The sequence below is a fragment of the Sorex fumeus genome, unplaced genomic scaffold (assembly GCF_029834395.1).
Source record: "Sorex fumeus unplaced genomic scaffold, SorFum_2.1 ptg000109l, whole genome shotgun sequence".
NCBI classification, from domain to species: Eukaryota; Metazoa; Chordata; class Mammalia; order Eulipotyphla; family Soricidae; genus Sorex; species Sorex fumeus.
In genome coordinates this window covers 490,426-503,665 of record NW_026606166.1, presented here as the reverse complement: position 1 = coordinate 503,665, position 13,240 = coordinate 490,426, and the positions used below count along the sequence as shown (strand labels likewise).

The 13,240-nt window shown below is 56.8% G+C and overlaps 1 protein-coding gene across 3 annotated transcripts in view; it reads left to right on the top strand.

Annotated features, from left to right (window-relative positions):
* The window catches only part of LOC130042716 (target of rapamycin complex 2 subunit MAPKAP1), a 262,810-nt gene extending 251,938 nt beyond the window's left edge, over positions 1 to 10,872 (top strand). For all 3 annotated transcript variants that reach the window (XM_056134882.1, XM_056134880.1, XM_056134881.1), the window contains 2 exons: positions 6,495 to 6,592; positions 10,517 to 10,872. In XM_056134882.1, coding sequence (XP_055990857.1) covers positions 6,495 to 6,592; positions 10,517 to 10,642 — 224 coding nt within the window. In that variant the 3' untranslated portion in view covers positions 10,643 to 10,872. The remainder of the gene's footprint in view (positions 1 to 6,494; positions 6,593 to 10,516) is intronic.
* The last annotated feature ends 2,368 nt before the right edge of the window (positions 10,873 to 13,240 follow it).

Sequence of the window (13,240 nt, the reverse complement as noted above, 5' to 3'; positions counted from 1 at the left end):
ACCTCTAAAAGTTGAGGAATAAAACTCAACCAGTCCTTAGTTGCTGAGATGTAATATAAATGTTTCATTAGAATAGTATAGATTATATAGTATAGAATAGGGCTGGAGCGATAGCACAGCGGTAGGGCGTTTGCCTTGCACGCAGCCAACATGGCCGACCCGAGTTCGATTCCTCCGCCCCTCTCGGAGAGCCCGGCAAGCTACCGAGAGTGTCTCGCCCGCACGGCAGAGCCTGGCAAGCTCCCCGTGACATATTCGATATGCCAGACACAGTAACAACAAAGTCTCCAATGGAGACGTTACTGGGCCCGCTCGAGCAAATCGATGATCAACAGGAGGGCCTTTACCTTTTACCTTTTAGAATAGTATATTCATGAGCATCAGAAAACTCATAATTAATTTATTTTCTAAAATGCATATTATTTGTCTCGGGTGCAGCCGCAGAATGCAGGTCTGAAGGAAGAACACTCAGACAGTTGTCTGCGTTGCAGACTGCACTGCCCACTTAAATCATGGAACACCATTTTCACTGCAAAGACTCACACGGGCTTCTTTGGCAGGCTCATTTTTGACAATGACAGAAGTGAGGCTGTTACACCAACGAAAGCAAGTGATAGTATTTGATGCCAGTGGCCAAATTCAGGCTTTCAGGTAAAAATCAGAATTTTGAAAAACTTGTATCTGTCACTATGAGCTTGACTTCTCATGACTTAAAGACTTTTCTAATGAGAGCAATGATTATATTAATGAGTGTAGCTTTTTGGATTGTCATATAATGAAATGACAACCTTCAGAAGCAAACCTGTACTTTCTAGACTCCTGCTTGATGTTAAAAACCACACAGGGCAAAAAGATTCATTCAACAAGCAAGACAGGCTTTAATGTAACAGAACACAAAGATTGCATATGGCGATTATAGCGTCTATAATGTCAGCGAGTAAAAACCCTTAAAACATCTCTTTTCCGGAAATGTGAGATGAACTTTTCTTCATATGCTGAACCAAAATATATAGATGTACATAGATACAGATCTGACTTATTAGGACACATCCAAGATATGGTTGCAAAAACAGAAAAGTAAAGCAACTGTTTTCTGTTACACTATTTTTAAAATATACAATAATTTTAGAAATTTTTCATCTTTTTGGCTTTTCATCTTCCTTGGAAAAATATAAAATATTTTATAAAATATAAAATATTTTTCCATTATAAAAAATGGCATTGTTGGGGCTGGAGAGATAGTACAACGATTAAGGCACTTGCCTTTAATAAGCCTGACCAGATTAGATCCCTGACGTCCTTTATGGTTCTCCCAGGCATCACCAGGAGTGATTCTTAAGTACAGAGCCTGAGTAAACCTTGAGCATCACTGAGTGTTTCCTCCCACCCAAAAAAATTACATTGTTGGGGCCAAAAAATAGGGTGATACATTTGCCTTGAAAACAGCTGCATGTGGTTGGATCCCCAGAACAAGATGTGGTCCCCTGAGCCCCACCAGGAGTCAGCCCTGAACACCACCAGATGTGGCCCCCAGAACAGCCAACAACAGCAACAGTGTTGTTTATGTTTTAACTTGTAATGAGTGGATTGCTGTTGCAAAATTAAGTAATATTAATTTTAGAGGTATAGGTAAGATCATCTGCTTTTGGGGCCAAAGAGATAATACATCAAGTAAGGTATTTGCCTGGCACATGACCAACTCGGGTTCAATCCCTGGCACCCCATGTTTTCGGGTGGGTCCTAAATCATTAAAGTCGAAACACAAAGCAGAATTAAAGCCTAAGGGTCAAACTCACAGGCAAGAAACATCAGGTTAGAAAAGGTGAGGCTCAAGTCCAGAACACGGGGACCAGCAAAGGAGAAGGGGGTCACACAGGGCCCCAAAGGCGCCATTGTCTGAGGGAAGTCAGCTGAGGATTGGGAGGCCAGCCGCAGGGAGCCCAGGGAAGGGGGGTGTCCTGTGGGTTTAGGTGCAGCCTCCGGACCCAACAGAGGGAAGGTTGTGGGATCTGTCCATCAAGGTTGGAGTGATCGGCACAGTAGGCTTCTCGATAAAGTAGAGGAAGGAGGGACATCAGTTTGCCACGGGAGTGCTTGTAATCGGAGAGCCTTAATTATGTTTATAGGCCAGCGCCCAAGAAAGATGAGAGACATGGGCGGAAGCGTAAGTGGGTCAGGCTCACCTGCTCCAGCTGTTGGGGTCATCGCGGACCTCAGGCCTTTGCCATCTGGGCTGCCCAAGAGAACCAAACTTCTCCAGATGAATCACGTTGAATTCCTGCAGCTAAGCAAAACTGTTGCTCACCCTGGGGACCAGAGGCCCCTAGCACCTGTAGGAGGGTGGGGTTTTGTCTGTGAGAGCCATGCCCACCCTCTACCCCAACCAAGAGCTCCAGTAAGATTTCCCCTTGCCTTCAGGGCTAGGGAAGAATGTGACCTGGAACCCCAGTTTGAGAACACGTTTCTGCCCGCTGTAAGGGAACTGGAGTCCGGGTCCTTGGTGTCTTTTTTCTTGTTTGTAGCTGGAAATGGAGCCCAAAGTGGCTGCCGAAGGTGAGGGTAGAGACCAGCATCAAGGAGCCTGGTTAACTGACGCCCACAGCTCCTGGTGTTGCTGCTTGGGCTGATCACATCTGCAAGGACAGGCACCGGCCAGCCTCAGCAAAGCACCAGGGTTTCACTGCCAGGCGCCACTGTTGGGAAAGTCCCCTCTGTCTTCTCACCTTCTGATCCTGTGTAGATATCTTGTAGGAGAGAGAGAGAGAGAGAGAGAGAGAGAGAGAGAGAGAGAGAGAGAGAGAGAGAGAGAGAGAAGACACACGTTTATTTTAGGCTTTCCTGGTAAGCAGAGACCCTCGGGGATTTTGGATTGGGGGGGTGGGGGCAGCCCCACCAAGGATCCCCAGCTGCAGGGACCCCTTTCCCCACAAGCTGTGCTCCCTGTTCTGTGTGACTGGAAATCGGCGCTTCTCCCTGGAGTCTAGAAGCCCGGCCTGGGAGAAGGCAGCCTCTGCAGGACCCCGGCCCTGAATCAGCCAGAGGAGCCTGTTTGTTTCCTTCACAGCCTGTGTTTAAGTTAAAATTCATAATGCAGAAGGTAAATTAGAGCACAAAAGCCCAGACAGCTCCACTTCTGACATTTGTGCCACTAATTAGTTCCTGCTCAGTGTTACATTCCATCTTCTCTGGGGTACTCGGGGTGTGTGTGTGTGTGTGTGTGTGTGTGTGTGTGTGTGTGTGTGTGTACCAAGGGGGGAGGGTACATAAATGCAAATACATTCTTACCTGTCCGCTGCAGTATTCTGAAGCAGAAGGACGCTTCGGTGCTGCCCCAACCCTGTCGCCCGTGCTTAGGTGCTGCCTTTAGACTCAGGTACGTTGCGTTTTATGTCTACAGCTCTATAAAGGCAAGAGGCGGCCCCATTCAATTTGAGGATTAAAACAAAATCTTCAAAAGGTTGAGTGTTTTCTCTCCAGCCACCTCAACAGCCGCAAGACGCCTTCCCTGCCTGAGCCCCCACTGTGTTCAGTGTCGTGTGAGCAGAAGGCCTGGCCGGCCCGGCCTCTCCTGGGCCAGCCTGGGGCTCCTGCCAAGGTCTGGCCGCTGGGAGTCCGCACAGCTGGAGCTCAGCCCCAGAGCCCCGACGCCTGGCGGGCCTGCATTTCCAAGCACAGCTAACCATCTGAGCAAAAACCATTTGAAGTGATTACAGCGGGAGACTGGGCGTTTTAGTTTTGGTCTTACGGGGTCCACACCTCTGTTCCCAGCCAACATTTATGCCAAGACAGTCTGCCCCTTCCTAAGAAAACTGCTAGTTCTCTGATTCCGGGTCGCCTCACATGTTTCTGGTTCCTTCTGGGCTACAGCTGGGAGGACTGCTGAGCAGCCTTGGGGGGCCATGTAGTGCCGGTGACGGCGCTTCCTAGCCTGTCCCAGTGGGGCGAAGCCCTGGGACTCCACACACAGCGCAAACTGCTCTGGTCTATGGCTGACCCTTCCCCACCAGTGGCAGTCACCCTTGGGCGTGTCGGTCCAGTGGCAGTCACCCTTGGGCATGTCGGTCCAGATCAGGCTGACGTGCCCCTGGAGTGAGTTCTGTCGTCCACGCCTCTCCACATGTAGTGTGGCCTCCCGCCTGCTCCCTGCCTCGGCCGTCATTCTGACCCAGTTCTCTCCCTCCGCTGCCCTGGGCGGCCACTGCTTCTCTCCAGACAGCAAGCACGGGAGCGCACAGGGTTGGGGTGAGGGGGACCCCCCAAAGCACATCTGGATGGTTGTCATCACTGGCCCACTGGTGGCCTAGTCAGCAGTGCCACGTGGGGTACGGCCCTTTTTGCCTGCCCCATGTGGGCCCCTGCCCACGCCACTCTCCTCCTGCCTGCCCTTAGTGATCAGCTTGACGGGCCTTTCTCTGGCCCTGGCACTGGCCATGCTCCTGGCAGACCTGAGCAAAAGTGCCCTTCAGGCCACCCAGAAAAAAACCAGGATCCCCGGAGTTGGGGACTCGTGCTACATTTCTCCCGAGCTTGCGGGCCAGAGCTCTCTCCCTCCCTACCACCTCTCTTACTGTGACTGTCACCAAGGGCTGATGTGTTGAAATTCAAATTAAGGGCGCCCTGGCCTTTGCTGTCAGTGCTGTGGGTGCCCTACCTGGCCAGCCTGAAGGACAAGCAAGCGAGAGGTGGGGGGAGGGGACACCTCTCATCTTTCCTGTCCACTGCGCCCCTCCTCGGGGCTCTTGCTGCTCCAGCACAGCCTAAGGGAGACCTGGATTCTGGGGCTTCTCGTTCTTCCCTCCTTTGCCCCATGCAGACGAGTCTCACTGAGAGCCCGCCAGGCCCTGACAACGGCTGACGCACACATGTGTCCATCCGGCTCTGCCGAGAGAGCAGGGTCTCAGCTCCTAACCCCTAACAGGCGCCCACGCCTCAAAGTCTGCTTCAGTTTTGTCAGTGATGAGCGGGAGCAGGTGGTCACTCAGAGTAGCCAGTGAACCCCGAAGCTTCAGGTCTGTGGGTCTCCCTAAGACCTTCTGGTCCTTTTTCGCCCCAGGCCCTGCCGTCTGGCTTGTCAGAGCCAGGTGTCAGTGGCAAAGCCCTCCTGGAGGGCGAGTCTGTGCGTCCTTGGTGTCCTTCGCGCTCCCTGACCTTCATAGATGACGGGCCTGCTCACGGCACTACCCTCACCTGTGGGAACGTGCCCACGCACCTGGGCACAGGGCCACCTTCCCGCCCGCCGCCAGGCTCCGAGACCAGCATGGAGTGGAGCGGACAGTTCACTCCCAACTGGGGATTCCAGCATCTCATGCCACGCTTTAGAATCTGGGTAAATTCGTGGGTGCCAGCAGGTGAGGTTTTTCAGAAATCCTGAGCTCATTTTTTCCATGTAAAATTGACCGTCACCATCAGTATATCAAAACGATATTCCGAGGATAAAACACCAGCAGCTGCGCTTTTCCCGGCCCCGAGCCCCATATATCAGCTTATTCTTGGAGGTCTGAAGAATCAGCTACTGTAAATAAAGTCCCCAAGAAGATTTCTCCAGGAAAGAGGTGAACTTACAGTAATGGGGGTGATGGGTTGTTAATCGCTGTGACCGGCGCCGCCTCAATTAAAAGGATGCGAAGGCCGGTGTGGGCCCGTGCTGAAGTTTCTCCCTCGCAGCCCCGCTCTGTTGATGAACTGTCCTGCTGTGCGCCTCGGGCCGCTGCTCCCCGGAGTCCCCAGGCACCCAGTCAGAGCGTCCCACGGCCATGTCGGACCTGCTGGCAGGCTTGACTGGCACCGCCAGGGCACCTGGGCACACACCATGCAGGGGTCTCCGACAGCAATGCGTGGGGCCTTCTGGAGAGCAGTGAAGACACTCACAGAGGGGCCGGTCGAGCTGAGCCGCCAGAGATGAGGCTGGGAGAGGAGAGCTCGACCAGGGACTCTGGCTTCCGGGGTCCAAGGGAGCGGCTGCGCTGATGGGAGGGGTCGGAGGGAGCGAGCGTGGAGGAATCTGGTCCGGGTGAGCTGGGGCTGCTTCGGGAAGTGGCAGCCCCCAGCCCAGCGTCCCAGGCAAGGATGCCTGTGGCCTTGGGAGCAGGAGGGAGGGAGGCCAGATTCGGCTCACCAGGGCCACGGAGCTGCCTGGGCAGCCCAGCAGCTGGCCTTCCTCCTTCCTGTTGCTTGCTGGATGACTGGAAACAGGTAAAGGCCTTTCTGGTTAAAGGCCTGCAGCAAACTGACCTCCCACCCCAAACCCTGCTCCTTCTCCCCCAGAACTGTGCCAGTGGCTCCACACAGCCCAGCCCGCCACCTCCCGGTGCTCGAGGGGCAGTGTGACCCCAGCAGGCCTGTCCTTTCTCACCGTGCAGCCCAGCTGCCCCGGGGAAATGACCCCCTATCCCAGCTGGTGCTTGAGTTAGAAGAGGGGGCGTAGATATGGGCCCCCTCGCCCCCGCAGAGGTCACCCACCGGAGCCCCGCAACGCTGCCCCTTTCTCTCTCCAGGTCACGCGATATTCAAGCTCACTTATCTAAGCAATCACGACTACAAACACCTCTACTTCGAATCCGATGCTGCTACCGTCAATGAAATTGTGCTCAAGGTGAGTGGCCTCTCCCGTGGAGGGGTGCCCTGCCGGGGAGCACCCCGCAGGCCAGCCAGAGCTGCCCCTGCCGCCTGTGCCTCAGAGCCTCGTGATTGTATGCATGTATGAGCATGTGAGCCTGTGTGTACACATGTGTGCATGCACGTGCAAGCATATGTGTATGCATGTGTGTACCTGTATGTGCTTCTCCATGTGTGACCCATCCCTTGGCCTTCATCTGTCTGTCATCAGGAGCCCCTTGAGGCCCTGTGGTGGGTCTAGGAGTTGACAGGTGTCGTTTCAAGGCACCTTAAAGCAAACTTGGCTTGTTCTAGCAGAGTCACATCTGCAGAAGTTCCTGAGGGACAGTGACACCTCCAGGACTGGCCCCATCCCTGTGCCCTCACGGGAAGTCAGAGGTTGTTAGTCATAAATGTGGGGTGTTGGGGGCAGGTGACCTGCCTTGGGGGGTCAGGGAGGGCTGGGCCCTGAGACCCAGCAGGAATAGCCCTTGGGAGGCAGAGACACTGCGGGCAGGACCGACCAGCCTGTGAAGTGCAGGCGCCGAGAGCTTGCACCCCGTCTCTCATGTGTCGGGGTGCCAGGCCACCAAACTCGCAGGACGGCCAGGCTCTGGGTGGTTCCCCAGGTGTATCGCTGCTCCTGGAGGTCTGAGCAAGGACAAACAGTGCGTCTCTAAGAAGCTTTCAGACCCTGCCCCTACTCCAAGTAGCCCCTCATGGGTGGTTTCCAGACTTCCGGCAGGTCAGGTCAGATGTGGGGGCAGCCCCCAGCCTCGCTGCCCACCCGTTCCCCCTCCCGGGTGCTGAAGCAGCCAGTACTAAGCGCAGCAGCTCCAACGCCAGCACCGGGCCTGGCCCAGGGAGCCACTCTGAGGGCAGATGGCAAAGCTGCCTCTTAAAGACAAGAACAGGCTCAGGGACATGGCTTAGCCAGGAGCCTGACCTGGGCCGTGTCAGTCCCGGAATCCGGACTCATAAGCCCGCCCCGCCCCCACACACATTTGTCTTAGGCAGCTAAGTGGGAGATTTCACCAAAATGGGTTTGTTTTACAGGGACTTGGGAGTCAAGCCCTCGTGGCTGCAGGGTTTTCAGAAGTAGCAAGTAGACAAGGAAGAGAAGCGTCAGGCGCCTCGGTCCCCGGATGGGAAGTTGGAGGGGGCCTGGGGCCAGTAGCTGCTGCTGGTGCTGCTCGCCAGATGGTCCCTTCCCCCTCCCCCTTCCCCCCGCCCGGGGGCCTGAGCAGGGAAGCAGGGCCCAGGAGTGAGCTCGGGGGCTGGGCTGCTTTTTACAGCCAACATTAAAGTCGTCAAGGCTTGAGCGGGATTCCAGTAAAATCATCATCTTGTGTTTGACACCAGAATGATTTTCACAGCAGCAGGTTGATGGCAGAAACACAGGTTATGGCTTCGGTGTGAGCTGGAGAGCGAGTGCAGGGAAATCACGTCCAGGCCGTGCCCCCACCCCGAGCAGATACGCGGGCCTAGCAGAAACCTCGGTTTTCACGTAGAACCTTCCTAGAACCTCGCAGTATGCCCGCGGCTCCAGGAGAGCCGCAGCGTGCCCAGGCCCAGCCTCACTTCCAGGCCCCTGACCATGGTCCCCAGGAAGGGCCACGTTGCCTTCCCCTCGCTCCCATCCTCCCAGCCAGGCTCAGCGGTTTGCCCCGTCCACCGTTTCCACTTTGCAGAGTTCACCAGAGACCCTTCAGTGCTAGTCTTGGCACCACGAGGGTTTGATCTGAATTCCAGAGTTTCCCACAACACAAGAGCTTCAGGGAGAACAAGGAGGGAGGGTCTGCGGGTCTAGCTGTTAGACGCACCAAGCCCATCATATCTCGGGCCCCTGCCCCCTGCTCTCTGTAGCTACACCTCCCCCTTTAAGAGAGCACAACCCCACCTCTCTGGTGGGCACCAACTCCATGCAAGAGATCTTTATGGGGGGTCAGAGGTTTGAGGGGTTACACCCCATGGTGCTTGGGACCACTCTTGGCTCTCCGCTTAGGGGACCGTGCTACTGTGGGTCAGAGCAGGACAAGCCCCTTAACTCAGTACCTCCAGATTTTTTCCTGGAGAACCGTTACTGTCCCCATCTTGTAGGGAGGCCCCAAGTACATACAAGGAGTCCTGCACGGCCTCAGGTTGGCCAGGACACAGCTGCACTAAGCCAGGTGGGGTCTGAACGCTGCAGGGTGGGGCGGGGTTCGCAGAGGGAGCGCAGGGTCCTGAAACTGGCACTGCTGGTGATCGAGTGACAGAGGCTGTGGCTTTATTGACCATGAAACTCCCTATATTTTTATGCCTTAAGCTGTAAAACGCGTTGCAAGTGAAACACTCTATAGTGCATAAAATTGTGCAAGTTTTACGCCACAGCGTATTAACCAGCTAATGGCAGACCAAAGGGCGTTTTTATCTTTTGATTATTACATTAATCTTCCATTAAAATTATCTGTGTGATTATCACAAAGCACTGAAGATAATAAATTTGGGAGTGAGTTGGCTTGTTAAGGAGTCTTTGTCAACGCTTTTGTCAAGTTCCCTGTTCCGCCGCGCGCTGCCCGTACAAGGCTGGAGCGGCCGCGCATGAGGGCGGCTCTGCCCAGGAACGCCAGCCCTCCTCCTCCAGACGTCGTCGTGGCATCCCAGATCACCCACCGGCCCTGCGGACCTCATGATTTATTGCTCTCAGCTGGTGACTTGGCAAGGCGGCGGGCCGAGCACGGCCAGCCTTCTGTGCCCACTCCCCAGCCTTGCCGCCTGCTGTTGGGACTGAGTAGAAAGCTGGGAGGGGCCGGAGCCCACGTGGGGAACCCACCCTGCCCCCCCACACCAAGGTCCCCAGGCTCCTCAGGGTGGCAGGGCTGGGGCTGGTTGGTCCAGCCACAAGCCTTCAGGTTCCTAGTCATGACGTGTGAGAACTGGCCTTGTCCACCTGTCAGGGGAGCAGGGGTCTGAGGACATGACAGTGGTGGCACCTCTGGGGCCCAGTGCTCCAGATCTGGGCCTGGCCACATGAGAGCTCCGGGACCTGGAGGGAACGGCCCTGCCAGCCCGTGCCTCAGTTTCCCCAGCTATCCAGTGGGGCCGTTGTGCAGATTTGCCTCCATGAGGGTTTCGAGCCCCCACATTCCCCATACCCTCCAGCCGCACCTGACCCTCCCACTAAGCTGTCCGACTGTGCGGGTGCCCCAGTGTGTCCTGCTGCCCGGTGGCTATCCCCTGCCCCAGTGCACCCAGACCTCTGCTGCCACCTCCACGCTGTGCCTTCTTCCTGTCTCGTCCCATTCATCTGGCTTGGACACCGCCTGGACGGGAGCTCCCTGGGGCACCCTGGGGCTCAGTGCTTCAGATGCTGGTGACAGTGACCAGCAGAGCCCACAGCCCTGCTCTGACCCCGAGCTGCGTGCCCCCTGCTCCCCCAGCCCCCTGAGCCTCCCTGTCCTGTCTCAGCTTGAGCCCTGCCCGGCGCCTGCCAGAGGTTGAGGAGGTCCTCATGCTGGGCTGAACCGCGGGCATGAGGTGCCAGGCAACGGGAATGGCCTTCAAGGGAGGCAGGCTGCAAGGTCAGGAAAGCCCCAACAGAAGCACCCAGTCCAGGCCCCCATCCTCTCCCTCTTCCCCTTGTGAAGATGGACTGCAGGCAGGGTGAGGCACAAAGGGCTGCAGCTCAGCCTTTGCATGTGGGCGCCCTGGCTTGGTCCCTAGGCCTGCCCTGTCGGGTCCCACTCTCAGCCCACGGGAGAGCCCAGTTGTGGGGACATCCATGGGGTCTGGGACAGCCACAGGGTCTGGGGGCAGCCACAGGGTCTGGGACAGGTCAGGGACAGTCACTGGGTGTGGGGACAGCCACCTAAGCTGGGCCCCTCCCTCCCAGCCCAGAGCTGCCCTGGGGCAGTAACCAGTATGTCCCCTTGCTCCCTAGGTGAACTATATCCTGGAATCGCGAGCGAGCACTGCCCGGGCTGACTATTTTGCTCAGAAACAAAGAAAACTGAACAGACGCACAAGCTTCAGCTTCCAGAAGGAGAAGAAATCGGGGCCGCAGTGACAGCGTCCCCCGCCCGCCTGCCAGGGCCCACCGCGGGCCACTGTGCGCCTGCAGCCCTGAAGCGGAGCCAGAGGGGCGGCTGGGGGTCCGCAGTGCGACGGGGCGGCCCGGCCGTCCCCAGGGTGTACATAGCCATGCAGACACGTCCTTGCAACTTGATCAAATTTCTTAAACGAAGAACAAAATGTACATTTCTTTTTTTTCCTTTTAATAAACAGGTGTACTCTTTATCACGGTTGGTATGACGGACCATTCTTTGGGGCAGAGGATTGATTATGTTCCTCCCTCTAAAATCTGTTCCCATATTGAACGGGCAGATTGGAAAAAGCTCCGGCTCGATTGCTCGGAGAAAATGGCGAGGGCCGAGTCGATAGCGTGAACTGGGCCATTTGTTTAAATGAGTGTTGCCCGGGGGGCGATGAGGGACCAGTCTCAGGGTTTTGAGCATGCGGGTGTCCCGCCCCCGAAGTGGTCACCCCATTTCCTCATAGCCACTGTAGGTCCCCTTGGCGCGAGTTGCGCGGGGGGCTTCTGGGACTGGAAGACCCTCAGGCTCCCTCAGGCCCCAGGCATTTGCAGGGAGCTGGGGCCCTCTGACACCGCCTGCCTCAGTGTTCCCCCGGGCACTGCCTCTGGCCCAGGGCCCTGAGCGACCCCTCCGAGCTGGCCAGCTGAAGCGTCTTTTCTAATGTCTTCCATCCCCCACCCAGAAAGAAAAGCTCTTATTTGTAGCTTGCTACTGTCTTTGGATTTTTAGCAATTTTCTACTTAGATATCTTTGGAACATGTCAATGACTAATTTGGTCATGGAATCTTGTGACTTATCCAACATTAAAAAATAAAAGTCCTGTCGATGCCGTGTGTGCCTGTTGCTTCGAGCTCCTCGGGGCTTGAGACGGTGAATTGTGGGCAGAGGTCTGCACTGTCCCCCTGTCACCATCCCCCACTCACATGCAGTGGCCTTCAAGTGAAAGGGGCACTGCCCACCACTCAGGCCTCCCCATAGGTGCACCCGCAGGACCAGGCCCACAGCAGCCGTTCACAAAGACAAACAAGGGGCCCCAGCCCACTGAGAAATCAGGAGCCCAAGCACCCCCGCCAGCCTGGCAGCCCCTCCCCCTGCCAGCCTCGGCCCCCAAAAGGTCTAACAATGTTCGTGTCTGACCCCTCGGCCCTCCCAAGAACCGTAGTCTATGCCCTCGCAGCTGTCCACGCGGGGCCGTCAGCCAGATGCGTCTCTTCTGGAGTCCCCGGATCACAGAGCAGTTTTGAGCGTAGTTCTTGCGGGGTGAGGGGGTGCACATCTTGCTATACTCAGGGGTTACTCCTGGCTCCGCACTCAGAAATTTCTCTTGGCGGTGTTTGGGAGACTATATGGGATGCCGGGGATCGAACCCGGGTCAGCTGTGTGCAAGAAGGCCAGCATCCTCCCCACTGTAGTATCTCTGTAGGAGTTCTGGGTTGGCGAAGGCCCTGGTGGGGCCCACGCAGCGATGCTGGAGCAAGGCCCTGGGGCCTAGGCTTGCTGCACTAGTCCACACCTTGCCCTGTCTCCAGGACTCACCATGCTGCCATTTCATCCCACTCTGGGCTGGCAGCGGCCTCCTGACAACTCCCCAGGCCCCCAGGCCAGAGAACCAGCTGCCTCTCTGGTTCCTCTTTCCCCAGACACCTGAGCAGAGCTGGGGGCAAAGAGCCACTTGACTGTTGGGAGGCCCCGGTCTGCGGAGCCAAGAGGTGCGCAAGGGCACCCCAGGAGATACCAGCAGTGATGAACTAGGCCTGAGGGGTGCAGTCCCCAGCCAGCACCGGGTCAGCGCTTGCCAGCCTGTTGGGGCAGGGGAGACAGTGGTGGCCAATGTCCAGGACACCGTGATCAAGCAGGGGACTGAGCATGGCAGATCATGGGCAAAGTGAGCCGCAGCCTCCCGGGGAGACGCCCTGCCCCCCGCCCAGGAGGGAGGCCACGTCTCTCCTCCCCCCAGGTCAGACCAGCAGCTCCAGCCCAAGGATTGGGGTGAGGGGGGCAAGAAGGATGTTGTGCTTCCTCTAATCCTCCCCCGGTGCCCACCCTCTGGGGGTGAAGGGCTCCATGGGTGGCCGGGGACAGCACAGGGTTCCCCCTCAGTCGAGCCCCTGGCCCCAGGGTGTGGACCTGGGCCAGACCCCTGCTCCCCATACCCTGGCCTGAGCCTGCGCTGCCTCTGCATGGGGGTGACCAGTGGGTGTACTGGCCGCTCCAAGGCTTGCAACCCTGATTTGCGGGCTCGACTACCTGGGTCTCAGGTCCCCAGGTCACTGTGCAATTCTGTGAGACCCACAGAACCCTGCACTGTCCTGGTGCCGACCATTCCTGTGTCTGCCTGGTGCTGATGTCAGGTCGCAACCTGAGTTCCCCGCCATCAGTGCCCAGGGTGGGGTGCTCAGGTGGGAGGGCACCCAGGAGCGAGGCCTAGCAGTCTGTCCCACACATACACATACTGCTTTGGGGGGCCCAGCACAGGTCCACCCTGCTTCCTGAGTGGCAGTGGCTATCGGAGTCCAGCTTCGGGTGCGGTTGCCTTGGAGAGGCTCCTTAGTGTTACTGAGCCCCAGTTT